This window comes from Stenella coeruleoalba (assembly GCF_951394435.1).
Source record: "Stenella coeruleoalba genome assembly, chromosome: 4".
NCBI classification, from domain to species: Eukaryota; Metazoa; Chordata; class Mammalia; order Artiodactyla; family Delphinidae; genus Stenella; species Stenella coeruleoalba.
This window is the reverse complement of record NC_137149.1, coordinates 137010872-137034879: the sequence shown is the minus strand read 5'-3', so window position 1 is coordinate 137034879 and position 24008 is coordinate 137010872. Positions and strand designations below refer to the sequence as shown.

The window sequence follows — 24008 nt, the reverse complement described above, 5'->3', positions numbered from 1 at the left end:
CTTTACAGCAGTGATCCTGCACCCAGCTTTATTTAGGGTTAGGGATATCTGTACACATAAATGAGAATACTGTAGAAAATAAGTTCTGACCCTTTTCAAAATTGTGTTTGGAATTGTTGGTTTAGCCTGTACTACACCATTCATGGCTTCTGGGCCCGGTGAAGAAATGATCATTTAATTTTGTGAAAGCCAACGTATTTTAGCAGCATATGGGTATTTAACAGTGGTTGTGGATGTAGTCCATATCTGCTTCGTTAGCCATAAGATGAACAATACCAGTAATTTTGAATTGTTTGATTTTAATTACTGTGGACTTTGCAATTTCTTGTTATTTTCCTTCTTTTCTTATTCTTTTCTTTTTCTTTTCTTCATGTTGAAATCTCTCTTCTGCTGCCTTCTTCTGTCAATTAAAAGGAAAATCCTACCCAAACGGTAACCTTTCTGTTGAATAGCCATCTATACTATTATTTTATATTAGCATATAAGTACCTTTTTTAAGACTAATTTAAAAAAATAACCTAGTCTATTCTATTTTAGAAGGATGCTTTCTTTTTTTAAGAAAAATTGTTACTGAGTATACTTGAAAAAGCAAAATACACAAAAGGAACATTGAGGATTAAATGTATAAGTTATAAATAATATGGGAGAAGTTATTTTGTTCTTAACATAATTATAAATACTTTAATCCTTTTTTTTCCTTTTGAACCCTAGCCCACCAAGAAAACACATTATGGATCGTTATACAGAGTTTTATCACATACCTACTCACAGTGATGCCAGTAAGAAGAGACTGATTGAAGATACTGAAGACTGGCGTCCAAGGACTGGAACGACTCAGTCTCGCTCTTTCCGAATCCTCGCCCAGATCACTGGGACTGAACGTAGTAAGTGAATACCTAGGGATTCTAATGGATGAATATTTCTCTGCCACAGAGAGTGGCATTTAGACTGATGGACAGTTATTGGAAAACAGTAATTTTCCTGAGACAGTTTGCTTTTAAATTATGCCATGCATAGTGGTACTGTAAATAAGCAACCAGCTCAGGAGAGTTATATTGAAAAGTGTAGCAGTAGTAGTAGTCATAGTACTGACTATAGCATATAGCCAATGCCAACGTGATAAGGCACTTTTTTAGCGGCTCTGTGTAACTTGACCATTTGGTATTAATCGATACAGGTAATTGCTTAAGTGATTTTAAAGTTAAAAAAAAAGCAAACTGACATTGGATGTTGCTTATTTTATTTCAGTGAAAGAATCTGAAACTGATAATACAAAGAAGGCAAAGTAAGTTGTCCTTTCTTTTGGTAAATTGAATGCTTTCCTTTTATGAATGGTCTCAATTTGTGGTTTTTCAAGTGAATGGTATGGCATTTTGTCTTTGCACCTAGGAGCTAAGCTTAACTTTGGTGCCTTTTGTGGGACTGAAATGTACAACTTACAGATTTTTAAATTAGTTGATGCTGTCTGGATTTTTTGTCTGTGGCTTGTTTTCTTCAGTATTGAAGTGAGTGGGCAGAAGGGTATATCTGGGGACGCTTCGCTAACACTACAGATGTTTGTGAATGAGTTCGTGTGTTATCTTGCAGTCGCTTTGTTTGGGGAAAAAAAAATGGACGTTTCCAAGAGGGCTCTAGAGATTAATTTCTGTACTTCTAAACATGCTCTACCCTTGAAATCTTCTCTGTTAAACAAAACAGCTCTGTGAAATTAAGCTTTTGGAAGGCACGTTTTCTGCATGGTGATCTAAGTGTAGAAACCTTTTCTTTCTCTTTCTTGTGACTCTTCTATCACTCTCTTTTCTTCTTTCTTTTCTTTTTATTTCCGCAGGGAAAAGACACCCCTTCACGTCTTTAGTCCCAAATACACAAAATTACGTGACTGGCACCATGAAGTTTCAGCACGCGCTCTTAACGTACAGTGATTTATGAACCTTGCCCCAAGAGCAGCCAGCACATGCCTTTTCGTTCCCTTTTTCTTTTCCTCCAACTTCATAGCAAAATCCGTTTTAAATTTGCCTTATGAAAGACAAAATAGAATCTTTTCTATACTTCTCAAACCATTTCCTGCCATTGTGAAAACAAGGAGGATGAACACGTTTTGTGCTAGTTGGTAGCTCACAAATGTTAAACCGAGAGAGCGAAGTAAGGAGCCAGATTGATTCAGTGGATTTACATCTGTTTTTATTGTTATTATAGGAGTAACCTTGGAAAAGGAATTATTTTCGTAAGTGGAATCTGGTTGGTTGGTTGAAGCAGAGGTAGATGAGCAAATAATGTCCTTGTCTAATTTGGAAAATACTTCCTTTATGTTACTGCATTTCCCAAGGTTACTTTATTGTAAAGTTCATTATTACGTGATGTTCAAAGTGGGCTGTAAACGCTTCTAAGTAAGCAAATATGAGGAGGCAAGATAAAAGAGAAATGACTTTGTTAGAATAGAGTTCATTACAGATTTGGGTATTTTTGTAAAGCAGAAACTATTGAGGGTGACTGTCTGAAGAGCAGGAGGGCCCAGATTTGGCTCCCAAAAAAGGAAAGAAGAGAATTCTGCCCCTGTTTGCAATGGGGAAATAATAGTGTTCGTTTGGTTTCATTAGTTTTAAAAATCCTGTTTTCTACCAAAGCAATTATTTCTAAGCTGGTGGATGTGTTTAGGATATAGACAACTTCTAGGTATAAGCTAGTAAGTTGAAGAAAAGATAGCTTTGCTTTATTTCTAAATCAGGGGAAATGAACATAAAATAAATTGCAATATGAATGATTCTTTATGCAACATCAGAGAAATATTTTACTTAGTGATACAAACTATTATGGTTTTTGCTGTTCCAAGGAAGCTCTGTATTGGGCTTTACATGCAAGCTAAATATCTGACCAGAAATGCTTTCTGTCTTGTAATATAATGTATTATATATTAGATTAAATTCAATAATAAATGCATTTTGAAGTTTGGAAAAGTATTGTAATAAAGTTGCCTTTAACTTAGCTTTGTAGTTGTTTTCTGTTTCCTTGAAGCTAGTAACAAGCCTTTCAAGACGTACATTATCACTTTGGTAAAATAAATAATTCTCCTGACATTTAATTTGGACAACGTTTTTAATTTTGTGAGGTTGCTAAAATGTGAGTGTGGAATATGACAAAGATCCATATTTTTTTTCCTGCATTGTTTCATTATTTTACATAACGTCTTATGTGAGTAACAGGTAAGATCAGTTAGACTGGGGCACAACATAGAATGAGGCTTTGTGTGAAAATTATTACTGAAGCATCTTTGCTTGCATTCAAGGTTCCGTTTTTTTTTTTCCAGGTTTTCTTGATTTTAATGTCACTGTAAAGTAGGAAAACTGCCTGATAATTTTGAGAAACTAACATTAATTTCAGTTAGTGATTACTATTTAAAATTTGGCTTGCCAGATGCATTTTTTAAAATAATTCTAGGATTTATCTATGTTCATTTTTACTATATAATATATTACGATGTCTTTCTTTTAATTATATCAGTACTTTTTCAGATGCTTCTTATGATTTTATGTTTCTGACATCAATCCCAGTTACCACTGTGTCTCTGGCCTCTGTAAGAAAATCTATTTACTTACACCAGCTTTTCCTATACCCTTTAATTCTTCATTGATCTCAAAAGATGATTCTTGAAAGAAGAATCAAATTCTCATGAAAATAAATGGTCTGGGTAGAGTAAACATGGTATTTTACACCAAGAACCAAATTTCTAGAATAACTTCAGAGTTGAGAGAAAGAAAGAGCGTTTTAGGTAAATAAAAGAGTTTTTCCTTAATAAAGACAAGAGAATGTATATGCATGTATGTAGAGCTCTATAACTTGAAATAGGTGCAGTTGAAAATAGGAGTTTAATGCCTTGCCTAATTAAAGATAAAATACTTGATGTCTTACTGAAAGCATAGATTTAGGTAAATGGAGTGATCCACATTTGAGCATGAGGGTAAATGTTCAGCCAGGCTCGCAAAGGACATTCCATGTGACCCTGTCAGAGGAGAAATTCCTGTGCTCATTTAGCCTCCTGGGACATCTTATAGTCCAAGCTTAAAAGCTAGCCAAAACTTATAAAAACTTCTTGCAAAAATATTGTTGTAAGTCTAGTGACCTAATTTATAGCTTGTTTTTGTTTGTCTCTCTTATACAGACTTTCTTTATCACAGGCTTGTTTTTCATGTAAAATTAGAAAGTTACTCTTCAGAATTCTCAACAGTTTTTTTCGTGTAATATTTTACCAGCCGGAAGATAGAATGTCTCCCACACAGTCAGTCTTTTTGCTACTTGAAAAACAATTATCTGTGGAAACAGAAACCTACTCCTTTTATACATCATTATGCCCTTTAGGAAGACTCAGGTAAAAAACGTCTTAGCGAGAGTGTTTAATAAAAACTGTGGTGTTAAGAAAGAGAGTAGCAGTCCCTTCTTTTATTCATTTTTTTTTCCTGAAATATAGGATGAATTGGTTTCCCAAGACAAATAATTTTGCAGTAGTTGTGCTGCTGATGTGGATTTAAAACCTTATAAATTGTAAATATTCATTTGTTGCCTGCATTCATTCTTTCACATGAATAATTACTGAATGCTTAAATTCCAGGGACTGATGTGTGCTAGGGATTCAGAAGAATAGCATATCAATATATAAACAAGATAATCTAAGATAATTGTGTTATCAAGATAATAAAATAAGTTAATATAAAGGAAGTTTGGCTTAGGTAGAGTGGGATTACTTAGATTGTGTGGATTTCTGAGGAGATGACCTTAATGCCATCACCTGAGGGAGGAAAAGGGGTCAACCATGTGATGGCTTGGGGTGAGTGCTCAAGGCAGAGGAAACAAACGTGGGAATCCCGAAGTGGAAAGGAGCATGGCGGGTTCACAGAACCAAAAAGACAGCGTGGCCCAAATATGGCATGTGAAGGGAAGCGTTATCCAAAAACACAACGCTTAACGTGTAGAGGCAAATAATATACGTTCCCAGTACTATCCACAGCATTTTAAATGGGAAGTTGTCTAATTATCATATCTAACCACCTTCAAGTAAAATTAGAAAATGAAGAATCGGGGAGGTTATCAACTTGCTAAATAAAGTATACCCACCTAGTTAGTGCCAGCCCTGGGCATAATGATCAACTTAATGCTTTTCCCATTGAGACCCACTGAAGTCCTAGAAATGTAGTAGATGTTGGTAACATATTTGTAGGGAACAGAATGCCCCTTAAACACACATGAAGTCACTCAAAAACAAAACTTTCATGTGTAGAAATGTGACATACAGTGCTCTCTTCATAATTTAGTGATGAATTTGACAATTTAGTCTTCTCTATAAAAACCTGTCTCGGTTTTCACATGTCACCTCAGCTCCAGCCACCCATCCCCTCCTCCAAGGCCGCAGTCTCCGTGAGTAGCTGCCCACATGCAGTGAACTGAGGGTCGGGGGGAGGGTGGAGAGGAAGCCTGGTCGCTGTCAGGCCGGCTGACTGGGGAGGACCTTGCTGGCTCTGTTAGGTCCTGGTTTGGACCTCAGTTGTATCCATTCTCTTCAGCGTGGGCCTTGTCTTCACCTTCTCATCATTCTCTCCGTCTGGGACACTTCTCATCCCTTCTCCTACATTTTGAAACCAGATCACAGACACTATTTAGGGAGATCATTATTAAAGTGAAAGATCAGTTTAGGGTAGCCTGAAACGTGTATGGAAGTCAAAAGAAAGACACTTTTCTTTCTCTCGAGTAAAGGATGTTTGTCCTTTACATCCTTACATCAGAAGCACCCTGGGAGTAATGAGTAGGTAAAGGTATTTCTATTATAAATAACTTTTGTTTCCTACCTTGGTGTTTGTAGGGTTTTGTTCTTTATCCTTGCAATAAAGCAAGTGTACTGGCAAAACAAAAGAAAGAAATCAAATATAATCAGGGCTCTATGAATGAATGAATGAAGGAAGGAAGAAGCTTCAAGACAGAAAATTAAGATTAACTCTGAACAAATGTGATAAGATCTTGGAACTGGTGAGTGGCAGGATAAGTTTTGTAGCAGTAATTTTCCATATGCCATTTTTAGAATCACACGTGTTAATCATTTAATGGGTCATGTAATATGTTTTATTTGAGCACCTCTGCCATTTCCTTCACATCTTTAAAAGTTTACCTCTAGTTCTTCTCTCCTGTGGGAGACGCTGCTGCTGAGCAGCCTTTGGAAATGTGTAAGGGGATATTACAGATCTTACAGGGTCAGGAGGGTGCTACTGGGGGACCAGGGGGACCAGCCGTCTTGCAGTGCTCTGAGTAATCCCATGGGATCGAGCGTCATCTGCCCGAACGGCCAGTGCTGGGCCCCAGAGAATGCGGGCCAAGCGCAGATGCTCCCTCATCCCAGCTCCCCTGCTGCCTCCTGAGCCCGTCGCCTGCACATCCTTTCCCGCAGCACCCCACCCCCAACCCCACCCCAACACCTACCCCAACCCTGCCCCCAGCCCCAGCCCTGCCCCCAGCCCCAGCCCCACGGCGGAAAGAGCCTCACTTCTGAAGTAGCAGTTGTGCCGTTTTTACCACTCCCTGGCACCTCCGTTTCTAATTTGTACTGTGGATACTTGTCTGCATGTCCTAGATCTCCCAACTAGAGTACGAGCTCCTTGAATACCAGAGTCTCCGTGTAATATAAATTGGGAGGAAAAGGCATTCTAACAGGCATGCTACTTCTTTCTAGACATTTATACACAAAGAGATATGTAAATATACCATAAAAATATAAATATTTACGTATGTAAATACAGTTGCCCCCTGAACACAGTGGGGGTTAGGGGCGCCAACCCCCGTACAGTCAAAAATCCACATATAACTTTATAGTCGGCCCTCCCTCTCTGTGGTTCCACACGCGTGGATTCAACCAAGCATGGATTGTGTAATACTATAGTACGCATTTAGTGAAAAAAATCCACGTATGAGTGGACCAGTGCAGTTCAAACCCGTGTTCTTCAAGGGTCAGCTGTATATAAATATACAAATTCAGTTTGAAGGTGGGTGTTAGGAGTGTAAGCTTCATGTCTAGTGAACTACTTCTTAAATTACAAATATTCTATATTAGTCAGCTGAGGCTGCCATAACAAGATACCCAAACTTGATGGCTTAAACAACAGAAATTTATTTTCTCCCAGCCCTAGAAGCTAGACGTCTAAGACCGAGGTGCTCGCAGGGGTAGGTTTCTGGTGAGGCCTGTCTGGCTTGCAGGTGGCCACATTCTCGCTGGGTCCTCACATGACCTTTCCTCCAAGAGCTCTGGTGTCTGTCTGTTCCTCTCCTTCAAGGACACCAGTCATTTTGGATTAGGGCCTCAACTGTTATGACCTCATTTAACCTTGATTACCTCTTTATAAGCCCTGTCTCAAAAATACTATTGCATTAAGGGTTAGGGCTTCAACATGCATCTGGGGGAGGGACACAGTTCAGTCCACAATACACACCAGCTACCGTTCTGTATTAATATTCATTTTGGCTGATGAGCATTTAAGAAAAAGTTATTCTGCAGTAGAGTCACTGACTTAGACCCAGTTGAAAGTAGCATTGTTACCTCTGTTGTGGTGCATCCTCTTCTAATTTGGTGACAGGTATTTGTCTCCATGTCCTGTATACTTAACTAGAGTATAAGCTTTTTTAACACAAGTTGTTGTAGTCTTCACCACCCCCCACCCCCATATTTGGTTCTAATTAGCACTTACTAATGGTACCAACTGTATATAATTGCATATTTCTCCAATTCCCTAATTGTTAAATTTTAGGGAGATTGTTTACAATATGGTCTATGTAACTTTTAATCTAATAAAAAGTCAACATAAGGTCATAAAAATATCAAGGCATTAATATCTATACTGAAGGTAAAGTAGAATCATACCTAAGCTGCTTGAAAGGAGAACTGTGCTCTGGACAATGTAACTGGCAAAAGTTGATGCTTTTCCCTTGGTATTATCTGTTGAGTAGTCGTGCAAGGTATTTTTTTTTTAATTAAATGAACGTTTGTTCCTTAATCCATCTTCCTTTGTGTTTTTGATCTGTTTTGACATGAATAGCTCAGTGACTCCTGTGAGGTGACAATACCTGACTAATTTTAGAAACAGGCAAATGAAATGCTTAGTGCTGTGATTGGAACAACCAACAGAAATTTTTATCATTACTAAGGAAACATTTAAAGTTAAGAGTCTAATCTAAAACATTGATTAAAAAGAAACAGCTGTTCCTGCAGCTTGTAGACCCTCAGGCTTAGAGTCATTTGGAGTTGGCTGGACTATGAAAACACTGAAAGTTACAGCTGCTGACCCATCCAAGAGAAGATAGAACCCCTGGCCTGATTGGATGGATTTTCCTACCAGCATTGATGAGACCCATTCTACAATCTTCTTAACTGGTGAGTCATCCACCAGAGAGCAGAGAGCAGAAGCAAGAAGAACTACAATCCTGCAGCCTGTGGAACAAAAACCACATTCACAGAAAGACAGACAAGATGAAAAGGCAGAGGGCTATGTACCAGATGAAGGAACAAGATAAAACCCCAGAAAAACAACTAAATGAAGTGGAGATAGGCAACCTTCCAGAAAAAGAATTCAGAATAATGAGAGTGAAGATGATCCAGGACCTGGGAAAAAGAATGGAGGCAGAGATCGAGAAGATGCAAGAATGTTTAACAAACATCTAGAAGAATTAAAGAACAAACAAACAGAGATGAACAACACAACAACTGAAATGAAAACTACACGAGAAGGAATCAATAGCAGAATAACTGAGGTAGAAGAATGGATAAGTGACCTGGAAGACAGAATGGTGGAATTCACTACTGCGAAACAAAATAAAGAAAAAAGAATGGAAAGAATTGAAGACAGGGGCTTCCCTGGTGGCGCAGTGGTTGAGAGTCCACCTGCCGATGCAGGGGACACGGGTTTGTGCCCCGGTCTGGGAGGATCCCACATGCCGTGGAGCGGCTGGGCCCGTGAGCCATGGCCGCTGAGCCTGCACGTCCAGAGCCTGTGCTCCGCAACGGGAGAGGCCACAACAGTGAAAGGCCTGCATACCGCAAAAAAAAAAAAAAAAAAAGGAAGACAGCCTAAGAGACCTCTGGGACAACATTAAACGCAACAACATTCACATTATAGGGGTCCCAGAAGGAGAAGAGAGAGAGAAAGGACCAGAGAAAATATTTGAAGAGATGAGAGTCGAAAACTTCCCTAACATGGGAAAGGAAACAGCCACCCAAGTCCAGGAACCGCAGCGAGTCCCGTACAGGATAAACCCAAGGAGAAACACGGCGAGACACATAGCAATCAAATTGGCAAAAATTAAAGAAAAAGAAAAATTACTGAAAGCAGCAAGGGAAAACCGAAAAATAACATACAAAGGAACTCCCATAAGGTTAACAGCTGATTTCTCAGCAGAAACTCTACAAGTCAGAAGGGAATGGCATGATATACTTAAAGTGATAAAAGGGAAGAACCTACAACCAAGATTACTCTACCTGGCAAGGATCTCATTCATATTTCATGGAGAAATCAAAAGCTTTACAGACAAGCAAAAGCTAAGAGAATTCAGCACCACCAAACCAGCTGTACAACAAATGCTAAAGGAACTTCTCTAAGTGGGAAACACAAGAGAAGAAAAGGACCTACAAAAACAAACCCAAAAGAATTAAGAAAATGGTCATAGGAACATACATATCGATAATTAGCTTAAACGTGAATGGATTAAATGCTCCAACCAAAAGACGCAGGCTTGCTGAATGGATACAAAAACAAGATCCATATATATGCTGTCTACAGGAGACCCCCTTCAGACCTAGGGACACATTCAGACTGAAAGTGAGGGGATGGGAAAAGATATTCTATGCAAATGGAAATCAAAAGAAAGCTGGAGTAGCAATACTCGTATCAGATAAAATACACTTTAAAATAGAGAATGTTACAAGAGACAAAGAAGGACACTACATAATGATCAAGGGATCAATCCAAAAAGAAGAGATAACAGTTATAAATATGTATTCACCCAACATAGGAGCATCTCAATACATAAGGCAACTGCTAACAGCTATAAAAGAGGAAATCTACAGTAACACAACAATAGTGGGGGACTTTAACACATCACTTACACCAATGGACAGATCATCCAAACAGAAAATTAATAAGGAAACACAAGCTTTAATGACACAATAGACCAGATAGATTTAATTGATATTTATAGGACATTCCATCCAAAAACAGCAGATTACACTTTCTTCTCTAGGGCGCAAGGAACATTCTCCAGGATAGATCACATCTTGGGTCACAAATCAAGCCTCAGTAAATTTAGGAAAATTGAAATCATATCAAGCATCTTTTCTGACCACAATGCTATGAGATTAGAAATGAATTATAGGGAAAAAAGTGTAAAAAACACACACACGGAGGCTAAACAATACATTCCTAAATAACCAAGAGATCACTGAAGAAATCAAAGAGGAAATCAAAAAATACCTAGAGACAAATGACAGTGAAAACACAACAATCCAAAACCTGTGGGATGCAGCAAAAGCAGTTCTAAGAGGGAAGTTTATTGCTATACAAGCCTACCTCAATAAACAAGAAAAATCTCAAACAATCTAACCTTACACCTAAAGGAACTAGAGAAAGAAGAACAAACAAAACCCAAAGTTAGCAGAAGGAAAGAAATCATAAAGATCAGGTCAGAAATAAATGAAATAGAAACAAAGAAAACAATAGCAAAGATCAATAAAACTAAAAGCTGGTTCTTTGAGAAGATGATCAGAATTGATAAACCTTTAGCCAGACTCATCAAGAAAAAGAAGGAGAGGACTCAAATCAATAAAAATAGAAATGAAAATGGAGAAATTAGAACAGACACCTCAGAAATACAAAGCATCCTAAGAGATTACTACAAGCAACTCTATGCCAATAAAATGGACAACCTGGAAGAAATGGACAAATTCTTAGAAAGGTATAAGCTTCCAAGACTGAATCAGGAAGAAACAGAAAATATGAACAGACCAATCACAAGTAATGAAATTGAAACTGTGATTAAACATCTTCCAACAAACAAAAGTCCAGGACCAGATGGCTTCACAGGTGAATTCTAACAAATATTTAGAGAAGAGCTAACACCCATCCTTCTCAAACTCTTCCAGGGCTTCCCTAGTGGTGCAGTGGTTGGGAGTCCACCTGCCGATGCAGGGGACACAGGTTTGTGCCCCGGTCTGGGAAGATCCCACATGCTGTGGAGCGGCTGGGCCCGTGAGCCACGGCCGCGGAGCCTGTGCTTCCGGACCCTGTGCTCCGCAACGGGAGAGGCCACAACAGTGTGAGGCCTGTGTACTGCCAAAAAAAAAAAAGGAAAAAAACTCTTCCAGAAAATTGCAGAGAAAGGAACACTCCCAAACTCATTCTGTGAGGCCACCAACACCCTGATACCAAAACCAGACAAAGATACTACAAAAAAGAAAATTACAGACCAATATCACTGATGAACATAGATGCAAAAGTCCTCAACAAAATACTAGCAAACAGAATCCAACAACACTTTAAAAGGATCATACACCATGATCCAGTGGGATTTATCCCAGGGATGCAAGGATTCTTCAATATTCGCAAATCATTCAATGTGATACACCATATTAACAAATTGAAGAATAAAAACCATATGATCATCTCAATAGATGCAGAACAAGCTTTTGACAAAATTCAACACCCATTTATACTAAAAACTCTCCAGAAAGTGGGCATAGAGGGAACCTACCTCAACATAATAAAGGCCATATATGACAAATCCACAGCAAACATCGTTCTCAATGGGGAAAAACTGAAAGCATTTCCTCTAAGATCAAGAATGAGACTAGGATGTCCACTCTCACCACTATTATTCAACATAGTTTTGGAAGTCCTAGCCACGGCAATCAGAGAAGTATAAAGAAATAAAAGGAATACAGATTGGAAAAGAAGAAGTAAAACTGTCACTGTTTGCCAATGACATGATACTATACATAGAGAATCCTAAAAATGCCACCAGAAAACTACTAGAGCTAATCAATGAATTTGGTAAAGTTGCAGGATACAAAATTAATGCATAGTAATCTCTTTCATTCCTATACACTAATGATGAAAAATCTGAAAGAAAAATTAAGGAAAGCCTCCCATTTACTATTGCAACAAAAAGAATAAAATACCTAGGAATAAACCTACCTAGGGAGACAAAAGACCTGTATGCAGAAAACAATAAGACACTGATGAAAGAAATTAAAGATGATACAAACAGATGGAGAGATATACCATGTTCTTGGATTGGAATAATCAATATTGTGAAAATGACTGTACTATCCAAAGCAATCTACAGATTCAATGTAATCCCTATCAAATTACCAATGGCATTTTTTACAGAACTAGAACAAATCATCTTAAAACTTGTATGGAGACACAAAAGACCCCGAATAGCCAAAGCAGTCTTGAGGGAAAAAAACGGAGCTGGAGGAATCAGACTCCCTGACTTCACACTATACTACAAAGCTACAGTAATCAAGACAATATGGTACTGGCACAAAAACAGAAACATAGATCAATGGAACAGGATAGAAAGCCCAGAGATAATCCCATGCACCTATGGTCAACTAATCTATGACAAAGGAAGCAAGGATATACAATGGAGAAAAGACAGTCTCTTCAATAAGCGGTGCTGGGAAAACTGGACAGCTACATGTAAAAGAATGAAATTAGAACACTCCCTAACACCATACACAAAAATAAACTCAAAATGGATTAGAGACCTAAATGGACAACTGGACACTATAAAACTCTTAGAGGAAAATATAGGAAGAACACTCTTTGACATAAATCACAGCAAGATCTTTTTTGATCCACCTCCTAGAGTAATGGAAATAAAACCAAAAATAAATGGGACCTAATGAAACTTCAAAGCTTTTGCACAGCAAAGGAAACAATAACCAAGACAAAAAGACAGCCCTCAGAATGGGAGAAAATATTTGCAAATGAATCAACGGACAGAGGATTAATCTCCAAAATATATAAATAGCTCATGCAGCTCAATATTTAAAAAAACAAACAACCCAATGCAAAATGGGCAGAAGACCTAAATAGACATTTCTCCAAAGAAGACATACAGATGGCCAAGAAGCACATGAAAAGTGTCCAACATAACTAATTCTTAGAGAAATGCAAATCAAAACTACAGTGAGGTATCACCTCTCACCAGTTAGAATGGGCATCATCAGAAAATCTACAAAGAACAAATGCTGGAGAGGGTGTGGAGAAAAGGGAACCCTCTTGCACTGTTGGTGGGAATGTAAATTGATACAGCCACTTTGGAGAACAGTATGGAGGTTCCTTAAAAAACTGAAAATAGAATTACCATATGATCCAGCAATCCCACTACTGGGCATATACCCAGAGAAAACCATAATTCAAAAAGACACATGCACCCCAATGTTCATTGCAGCACTATTTACAATAGCCAGGTCATGGAAGCAAGCTAAATGCCCATCGCCAGGCAAATGGATAAAGAAGGTGTGGTACATATATACAATGGAATGTTACTCAGCCATAAAAAGGAACGAAATTGAGTCATTTGTTGAGACGTGGATGGATCTAGAGACTGTCATACAGAGTGAAGTAAGTCAGAAAGAGAAAAACAAATATATTAACGCATGTATGTGGAACCTAGAAAAATGGTGCAGATGAACTGGTTTGCAGGGCAGAAGTTGAGACACAGATGTAGAGAACAAACGTATGGACACCAAGGGGGGAAAAGTGCAGTGGGGTGGGAATGGTGGTGTGCTGTATTGGACGATTGGGATTGACACGTATACACTGATGTGTATAAAACTGATGACTAGGGCTTCCCTGGTGGCGCAGTGGTTGAGAGTCCGTCTGCTGCTGCAGGGAATACAGGTTCGTGTCCCGGTCCGGGAAGATCCCACATGCTGCGGAGCGGCTGGGCTCATGAGCCACGCGTGGTGGCTGAGCCTGCGCGTCTGGAACCTGTGCTCCGCAATGGGAGAGGCCACAACAGTGAGAGGCCCGCGTACCACCAAAAAACAAAACAAAACCTGATGACTATTAAGAACCTGCAGTATAGAAAAACAAACAAACAAACAAATAATACTAAACTTTCTTTGGGTTATTTCTATGGAAATATGTTAATATAAATGTTTCAGACATTACACCAAATTTCTAAAAATCTTAAGAAAAAAAGAAACAGCTGGCATATTATTAGTTAGATATTAGTACTGAAAGCTAATAGTAATACGTGGCCTACCATATAGAGAATTATGGGATGCCAGAGAAAATTTCATTTAAAAATAAGTCTTTTAAAAGCATATATACCTAAAATATATCATTGTGCCAAGCACCATACAATTTATTTTAAGTTAAAGTGTGATTTTCTTGAGCTCACTATTTTCTCAGTTTCTATTTTGTATAGTACAATATTTATCTAATAGGCAGTTTCAAATTTTTTATGCCTGTATAGGCTTATATAAATATATAAAGCAGCATTTTAGTTTAGCAAAAAGATGCCTAAAATTATCATGATGAAAACATACTTTTATTAGTCTTTCTTTTCTCTCGTTCAAGGAATGGTGGGTTCTGATTTTTCACATATTATGATTAAGAATTATAATGTATGATGTGCTTTCCCAGTTTTCAAAGACTTCAAATATAATCCTCAAGGGAGGAGTGACTGCCTCTCCCTTTAGTTGGAAAACAGTACAAACTCCAGTCACAAGTTACATTACCCAAAACTGAAGCAGTTATAGAAAAAAACTATCCTCTTCTAGGCTGTCCACTGGCACTAACTAATGTCCATGCGATTTGCAGCTGAAGGCCATCGGTACAGATGTTAAGTTGCTTCTTGAACAGAATCTTATTGCCTTTGTACATTCATTGAAAGTTTAGAAAGCAGAACCTACGTAAGTGCTTCCAAACACTCTTTTTACAGCAAGGTTTTAAACATTTTAGCTTGTTCACAGATAGTCACAGGATCCACATAAAATAGATGAATGAAGAAACACAGTTTGCTGACCTGCCATGTCTTCATTATTGCTGTTTCACAAATATACTGGACTCGTGTTGCCTATCCTTATTAGGACACATGTCATTTGAGTAAATTACCTAAAGCTCTCCTCTGTAAGCTATGCAGAGAAATCAGGAATCATTCCCTAGGCTCATATTCTCACATATCTTCATGAGGTAGGAATTAACAGTCAGATTTGCCCCCCAACACAGAATACCAAGGCTTTCACAGCATAGTCTAATTTTAAAAAGTAAAAATAAAACATTTACAGCTAGATAGAATCACTTAGCCTATATTATCATATGGATTCCTGCAAAGCATTTCACCAACCTGGAAAAAAGACCACAGGTTCAAAAAAATGGGTATATAACCAAACAATAATTATTGTCTGTTGCAAAATATGGTATTTGTAATTTATCTCCTTTCATTTTCTACTGTTGGATTACACTGTCCTAGGCTAATACTGGTTTGGTAACTATAATGTAAAGGTCGCCATCTATTGAACATTAGTAATTACTACAGTTGAATTTCTTGTGGGAAAAGTACTTATAAAATGATTGAAGCGAGAAACATAGTTCCTATCTACTCTGTATTTTCACACACAAATTGTTTAATTCTCTGTTTAATTATGGAATTACTTGGGTACTTTTCCCAAATTAAACTGGGAAGACTAGCATTTATGAAGTTTTTTTCATAAAAATCAATATTCATAATAAGCAAAAATTGACTTTCATAGTCCAGAATATGCACTGAGTTCTTTGGAAGTTTTATCAGGCCAGCAGTGCTTCTCTTATGATGCTGTTTGAATAAATTCTTTTCTCTTCACCTTTAGAGAGGTACATTTAACAGCAAAATTACTTTATTGAATTAAACGAGAAAAAAAGGAACTTATTTTCTTAACTAATACTCAATATTGCAGATACCTCCTGCAGCTTACTTTTTTAATTCAAAAGAAATTACAGCTTAAAATGATTAATTAGGGGTAATGATAATAGACAGTCTTCCCCATGGTGGAAGGCTTAATTTTCTATCTTTTCCCACTGTTCAGTTTTACGTATTTCAGTCATGTTGAAAATTTCAGAAGCCCAAGTTTTTCTACCTTTATGTGAAGGTGTGTTTATTATGATGGTATGATTTTATAAAAGGAAATTGAAATAGTATATTACATAGTGTAGCATAAAGCATATGACAGGTATGGACATCTAGACGTCCTAATTTTCTTCTTAGTCAAATTAAAGAACTCTATTTTCAAGTTACATTAATCTTAAAAGCGGTCTCAATTGTCCATGTTTTCTCTTTTATATTTCTCTATTTTTATATCTATTAACAGTTGTACATTGAGTGCTGCTTCTTTGTCCAACTTAGATATAGGCGTTCATCTCCCAGGTTCACCTAATCAATTACTTCTGAAGAGTCTGTATTCATTTCTTTGAACAGAAGAATATGTTAAAGCTAGGATAACACCTCATCAATTTTTGAGTTAGTGGTACCTATGTATTTTATCTTTTCACATACTTTATGTATCCCAATATGCTCATAAATATCCTCGTAATTCATGGATAGGAAAAATATTTGAGGATAAATTTCTGAAAGATTCTAATGGCTTCAGGCAGTTGTATATCACTGTTTAGATAATGGGTGAACATGAGGTTTTAATACAAAGAAGTGAAACTTTTAAACAAACTTGGTGTACTCAAACTTATCCTTTGCTTACAGCAATGGAATCAAATATCTCTTGTTAAAATCAGCAAATCTCTTAGCAGTGATACTAGCAGGGATATTGAAGCAGTACCACATGCATGTTCAGAAAATATACGTACACATAACAGTCATTTAAGTGTAAAAGATGAAAACAACCTGGCAACGTTAATTAAAGAGATAAAAAAAAGTTTAAAAAAAAAAGGTATGTCAAGGATTATTAAAATAATAAACGCTGGTTGTTGAAAGATCATAACAAGCAAACAAAAGTCACTCAAACCCAGAGATAAATACCGAAGAAGTTTAGGTTTATTTACCTTCTGGAGGAAATTGAAGCCCCAGGTAGAAAGTTGTTCTTAATGAGCTCCCTGGAGTCTCTTTTTCTCAATGATTTATAGCGTAAGTATTTAGAGAACTTACAGATGAGATTTGTGAAGTAACACAATTTTTCTTTTTTTAAGTCTGGAGAATGGGTAAGTAGAAGACTGGGAACAGGAAATATAGTGCTGATTTTCAAAAAGAAAAAAGGTCAGCTTCTAAACTATAAACTAGTTTGAACTTGAGGTCACCTGAAAAAAAGTCTAGAAGGCATTCTTAAAAGCCAGCTAGTGAGCACTGAGAAAAGGAGGGCAGGATTGCCAAGACCGAGAATTAAGTTCTCAAGAAACAAATCACCCAACTAACACATTTTGGATAGATTGGAGGAAATGTTAATTTTAACAGATTATCAAAGAAAAACTTTTCAGATCCCATTTAATTTAATAATAAAATGAGGCTAATGATTATCAAGTTTTTAGATTCATAACAGATTGAAGGAGTTTTAACCAAAGGCTGTTGTTTAAAGATGAATCAGCGCCTTGGATGAGGACCTCTACGGCTTACTGCCTAAATTTGTGGGTGACATGAAGCAGGGAGGTATATCATTCATGTTTCATAACCAGATCCTCCTTCAAAAATATATTGGGCGTGTAGGAAAATGGACCAAATCTAGTTTAAAGTAAATGAAAGAAATTTCATATGGTTTATGTGCAGTTTGGATCACATCATTTGCTCTTCTGGGACATATGCAGGGGTGGGGTTGGGATACGGTTAACAAATACTTGAAAAACTAGGGCTTTTAGAAGAAAATGAACCCAATATGAGTTTGTCATGTCATATGGCCTCTAAAATTATAAGACAAGTCATAGTTCTGTTCTGTGCTAGTAAACGTTAACGTGGCATATTGTGTTTTATCGGTGGCATTGACCTCTGACAATTGCATAGATAATCCCAAGAAAATCAACTGGAACGTCATGGGACATTGAAGCTGTCTTTGGGTCAGAGGCAGTTATATGAGTGCCTGTTTTTCGCTGATAATATGAGCTAGTTCCTTGACCTGAATCCACAGCTGTGTCTTCTTCCACAAACATTCTCCCTCAGTCTCAGGCCTCATAGATGGCAGTGGAGAGTGACAGGCAAATTGAGTGAAGAAGTAGTCAGGGGGCAGATCACTTATTGCCTTGTAGGTCGTGTTAAGGGGTTTAGATTCTTACCTCAGTTAAATAGGAAGCCAGATATAGGATTTTAATCATGGAAGTAACATCTGATGTATGGTTTTAAAAGATCACTCTGAATACTATGGAAACTTGATTTTAAGGGAGAAATAATGAAAGCAGGAGGCTAGTTCTGTGTATTTTCTTATTTCAGGCAAGAGTTGGTAGTGGCTTAGGCCATGAAGTTCCTAATAGAGATGCAGAGAATTGGACGGGTTTATATTTTAGAGGAAGAACTAACAGGAGTGTAGGAATCGTGGGTGGGGGAGATTGGTGATGGATAATGGAAAATTGCTGAGTCAGTGAGTTTGGTAAGAATTAATTCGGTTGGTAAGAGTCAGTGAAATTGATGAGTCACTTCAGTACAGTAAAAAAGCTAAGGGCATCAAGAGGTAGAGGAGAGAGTGAGTTAGGAAAAAAGGGGCTTAAAATCCAGATTTTAGACATGTTATACTTGTTGATGAAAAAGCAGAGGTTTTGAATGTTGGAGTGCGTGGCTAGTGTATTCCAGGCCTAAGACTTAACTGTAGAGGGATTATCCTTGAAGTGAAGAAGTCAGAGAATTCAGCAGTCGCGTCCTTCAGTGATTCAGCATGAGAACATTGAAGTCATCAAGAAAGATTGTTGGACTGGGGTAAAGAGGAAGACAGTGAGCCGGGGGCTCAAGCAAACGGTGGGCGAGGTCGAGACAAGACAGTGACTGGGTGCAGAGTCAGTGGTGTCGTCTGGTGACACAGGCCTCCAAGGACTTGGCATTTTGCAGGATCAAAGATGATTGAGGGTGTCAGAAACAGTAATGAGAAGGACATCTATCTCCAGGTTTATAAACATATGCAGTGTGAAAGAAAAGGGACTTCTGTTTGAAGGAACTACAAGGAAGGTATAGAGTGGTGTAGAGGGTTTGTGAGGGCTGAGAGGGATGGAAAATGGATCAGATTAGGAGATACACAAAACAGTAAAGAAATGAGTTCAGGAGGTGATGGGCGACTCAAGGGGTCTGTACTTCTGGTTGTGGCAGGTAGACAGGGATGGAAAGTATGATGGGACTGATCCTCGTGGTCTGTTAGAGGGAAGTGGACACCAGACTGTAAGCTTCATGAGAGGAGCTTCAGGTGGGCAATATGCCTGGCGTAAAGTGGGACTTCAAATATTTTGTTGTTGAATGAATGAGTGGACGCAATGAGTGACTGAATGGGAGAGCTCAGCACGTGTGATCCAGAACATTTAGCCAGAGAGCATGTGGCCCTTGACTTTTGTTGTCTAACGTTGGAAGGACATTCTCGCTGCGCATGGGGTGCTGTGGCAGCTTTCTCAAGACACGTGGCTTCTCCAAGGACTCACAATGGTGGCTGTTGAACACTAGGCATTCAGACAGATTTATTTATATTTTCAAATTGGTAACAGATTGACTGAACACTGTTGAATAATACATTCTTTTAATCTGAATTTGGAGAAATACTTTTATCATATATTAATTCTTTTTGTAATGTTAAGATTACATTACTACTAGCAAATGGCAGATTTTTGCCCCATAGAAGAAGCTATTCCTAACTAGTAGAAATCACTGAAATCACTAATAGGAATGATCCAGTGATGAAACTGATGATGCACAGCGAGAGGAGCTAAGGTTAGTGGTAAGGACGCTGCTGTTACTGAGGGACTCATACTTTTATCAGGGGATTGTTACAAGTGATTTTTAAGTTGGTGTTACACCTTAAAATCATTATAGTTTATTGGTATTGTTTATAGACATAGTATAAATATATGCTCATTCTTTACCTATCATATCTTTAGACCCCATACTACATTTTCTCTGAAGAGATCAAGGAATAGTATAGATAACTAAAGAGTTCACATCATATTAAGACTGGACATTTAATAACGTAAGATCCATTACGGGAAGGCAAGAGCAGAGAAATGCGTGAAAGCTAAGGCGGAGTTTGAAAGGCGCTGAAGAAAATGGGGTATAACGACAAAGAGCAAATTCTTTCCGCCTAACAAATAAGTTCCAGTTCCTTCAGGATCTCCCTTTAGGTTTCCCTCTTTTCTTTGCATCGGTAAATTAGAAAGCTCCAAGAGAAGTTTCTCTGAGCCAGTCCTTTTCTTTTGCTCTCACAAAAAATAAACCTCATTTTATTTATTGAGGTGATATTATTATTTACTTCATAATCTTCTTTTAACCTCTGACACTTAGTCCCCTCGTCCCCTCCATGTGCAAATGAAGGAGGCGCCTACTTGCTGATTTTTATATTCTCTTCAAGATGCCATTTATAATACCTGTAGAATTAGCAGGCTCAAATAATGTTTTTAGGCTGCTAAAGAAACAAAGGCTGTCGGAGTTAATTAGTAAATTTAGCTTGTGATTAAGAGCATCAGAAATTTCCCACTGAGGTTTAGTTTTTTTAATTTTCCAAAGGGGAGATTGTAGTTACAAGTGAACACACTCGCCATATTTATTGTCAGGAAGCCAGTGGAAGATACCCATTTTCCCTGACGGCAAGCAGTTTCCTTGGCTAAAATAAATAGCTTTGCTATACCAGTGAACCCCAAAAGCACAAAATACAACCACGATCCTGGTATATCCCACTTTCTGCTTAGCAGTATTATTCCGTGAATGTTTGCTTTGTGGAAGAGTGAAAATACCAACAACAACCTGTTGTCATTTTCCTCCTTTACCTGCTATAAAATACATATTTTAAGATACCTGAATTTCTCTTATTGAAAACCTGCCATGTAGGGATGCAATAAGTCCCTTTCTTTGATTATTTTGTGACATTGCTGTGGAAAGTGACAAAGCACTGAAATTTGTAGCTGGAGACTTGAAGTTTTCATAGTGCAAAGGAAAGTTTCTGCATTCTTTCTCAAGATTAGCCCTTGGGAAGAATTTATCCTTACGTAGGTTGGATGTCATTCCATCAAAATATGGATGAGCCAAATTAACATTTTGAAATTCTATTACTGATGCTGCGTTTTACCATCCTGCCACCAGGAATAGCCAGTGAAATAGTACTAGAAATAGGCAAGTGTAGAGATAGGGTCAGAGCACAGAAGACGGAAGAAGAGAAGGCGTTGTCAGTTGGGTCCTATGTTGAGACTAAGTGAAATGAGGAATGAACCCCAGAAGACGAAACAGTATGTTTCCACCTGTGTGAGGTATCTACAGTGGTCAGATTCATAGAAACAGAAAGCAGAATGGTGGTTACCAGGAGCTGGGGGAAGGAAGGAAGGGGAGTTGTTATTTAATGGGTATAGAGTTTCAGATTTGCAAGATGAAAAAGTTCTGGAGATCTGTTTCACAACAGTGACTATACTTAACACTACTGAACTGTACCTTTAAAATTGGTGAAGATGGTAAGTTTTTTTAAATTGAATTATAGTTGATTTACAATGTTGTATTCAAGTCTCAGGTGTACAACAAAGTGATTCAGTTGTACATATTCTTTTTCAGATTGTTTTTCGTTATAGCTAAGATGATAAATTTTATGTTGTGTTTTTTACCACAATAAAAAGAAAATGAGGAATGCAAATTGTCAATTGAATTTAGCCCCAGAGAGGTCACTTGTGACCTCAGCAAGGATATGGCTTTCTAGGGGTTGGGGAGTGAGCCCCAGTGAGGCAGTGGAAGAGGGGCAGGCAGGTGAGGAAATGGAGACTACGTGAGTAAATGGTTATTTCACAGAGTTTGAATGTTAAGGTGAGTTGGAAAATAGAAGCTGAAGGTACTTTTGTTGTTGTTGTTGTTTTAAGAGCACTTTTGAATGGGGATGCTTTCTATAAAGCCTGCAGTGGGGAACTGGAAAAAGTGAGAGAAACAGAGATTGATTAATTGAGGCCCCTGAGAAAAAGGGAGGAGCTAGAGTCCACAGCATAAGGATGTTGCTCTTTGACAGTTGTCAGGACTGGTGGATAGAGAGTTCCTCACGCTGGTCCTGCAGGATGGTCAGGTTGGTAAGTTAATAAGGTGGGCAGCCTCACGCCTGCTTTGCCTGGGCAGATAGCTAACATGGGTCCCCGATTTCCCCACGGAAAAGCGTACAAAGACTCAGTGCGGAGAAATGCCAAGAAAGGCACAACTGCAGAGAGAGATAATGCACAGGTAGCTTTTTGTTCATTTTTCCTGAGAAAAGCAGGCCAAAAGGCTGCAAGCCCAACTCTCCCGATATATCTGGGAAGTCTTCATACCTCTCTCTGGTGAGAAATGGAAACTCAAGTAATAGACAAAGCAGAAAGTCTGGCTGCTGTAGAGGTGCTATTAATCAGAGCTTCTTCCAACCCTAAAAAGAATAAATATTAAGGAATGACAATGAGAATAGATATTGATGTCTGTTCCATATTAAATGAGGTAATTTTAGATTTTCTTAAGTCTAGTATTGGCTAAGCAAAGGAATAGGTAATCAGTGTGTGTGTAACACATGGGAAACCTCCCAAGTGCATTTGTTTGGAAACTTGGAGATCTGGCTTTCAAAGGTATCTCATGAATTATATGAACTTTATTCTCAAGTGGCATTCACTTTTCCAATCCACCTAGTTTGTGGAGGTGTTGGAAAACTCAAATTCTCCAATTCACTCTTTTTTCTTACCTGTCCTCATTATATATTATTATATAGGTATTGATAATTCTTTATAACTATTTTCTTTTTTCCAAGATACTGATACTTCTTTATATTTTAAAGGACATTTTAAAAGGTATTTTTGGAGTTCTAGTCACTTCTTTGAGGTTGATCTCATATCAATTCTTAAGCAGTAATACCTGTTTCACCTGAATTGGGAAGCAGTCTCTAGAAGGTACAAATATGTTCTGAGAAATACGTGGGTATCGTGAGTGAGTCTGTATTTGAAAACAGTAAGTTTCTTTCATGCATTTATTCACCAAATACTTGTTGTTTACTGTGTGGTAAGCACTTTGTTATACCAGTGAACATAACTGTCCCTGACCTCGGGGGCTTCTACTCTAGCGAGGGAGTCCAGATTCAAACAAATAAGCACACAAATTGTATAATTGTAATAATAACAAATTCTGTGAAGAAAAAGTACAGGGTAGTATGAAAGTGTATGACGTGGGCAACCTTAAGGTGGGGAATCAGGGAAGCCTCCCTGAGGAGGTGATATTTAAGCTGAGGCCAGAAGGATACTTAAGAATTAGCATAGTAAAGGTGTGGCAGAGAGGTGGGTATAGAAAGTGAGAATAGACTCCACAGAGGCCTTGAGGTGAGAAGAAGTTTGGCCTGTTTAAGAAGAGATGGAAGACCAGTTGGACTGGAGCAAGCCAAAGAGAAAGCTCCATAAGAAAGGCTGGCGAGTAGGGAGCCCAGGATCACAGCTGTCCTTAGAGCAGTGCTGGAAGTATCTAAGAACCAGACAGGATCAGATTTGTGTGTTAAAAGTTCACTCTGGTAGCTGTATGGAAACATTATTCTGTATGACAGGAGGCAGCAAACTTTTCCTGTAAAAAAGCCAGATAGTAAATATAATAAATTTTGTGGGTCATATGGTCTGTTGGAACTACCCAACTCTCCATGTTTTATGAAAGTAGCCGAGACATATGTAAGTGAACAAACCTGGCTCTGTTCTATAAAATTTATTTATGGATGCTGAAATTTCAATTTAATACAGATTTTTATGTGTCGTGAAATATTCTTTTTATTTCTTTAAAACCACTTAAGGAACTTCCCTGGTGGCGCAGTGGTTAAGAATCTGCCTGCCAGTGCAGGGGACACGGGTTAG

General features: G+C 38.0%; 1 protein-coding gene across 2 annotated transcripts in view; it reads left to right on the top strand.

Annotated features, from left to right (window-relative positions):
* PDLIM5 (PDZ and LIM domain 5) overlaps nt 1–24008 on the top strand; it is a 215966-nt gene that overhangs the window by 124306 nt on the left and 67652 nt on the right. For both annotated transcript variants that reach the window (XM_079919693.1, XM_079919692.1), the window contains exons 6-7: nt 712–884; nt 1249–1285. In XM_079919693.1, the coding sequence (XP_079775819.1) occupies nt 712–884; nt 1249–1285 (210 nt within the window). The remainder of the gene's footprint in view (nt 1–711; nt 885–1248; nt 1286–24008) is intronic.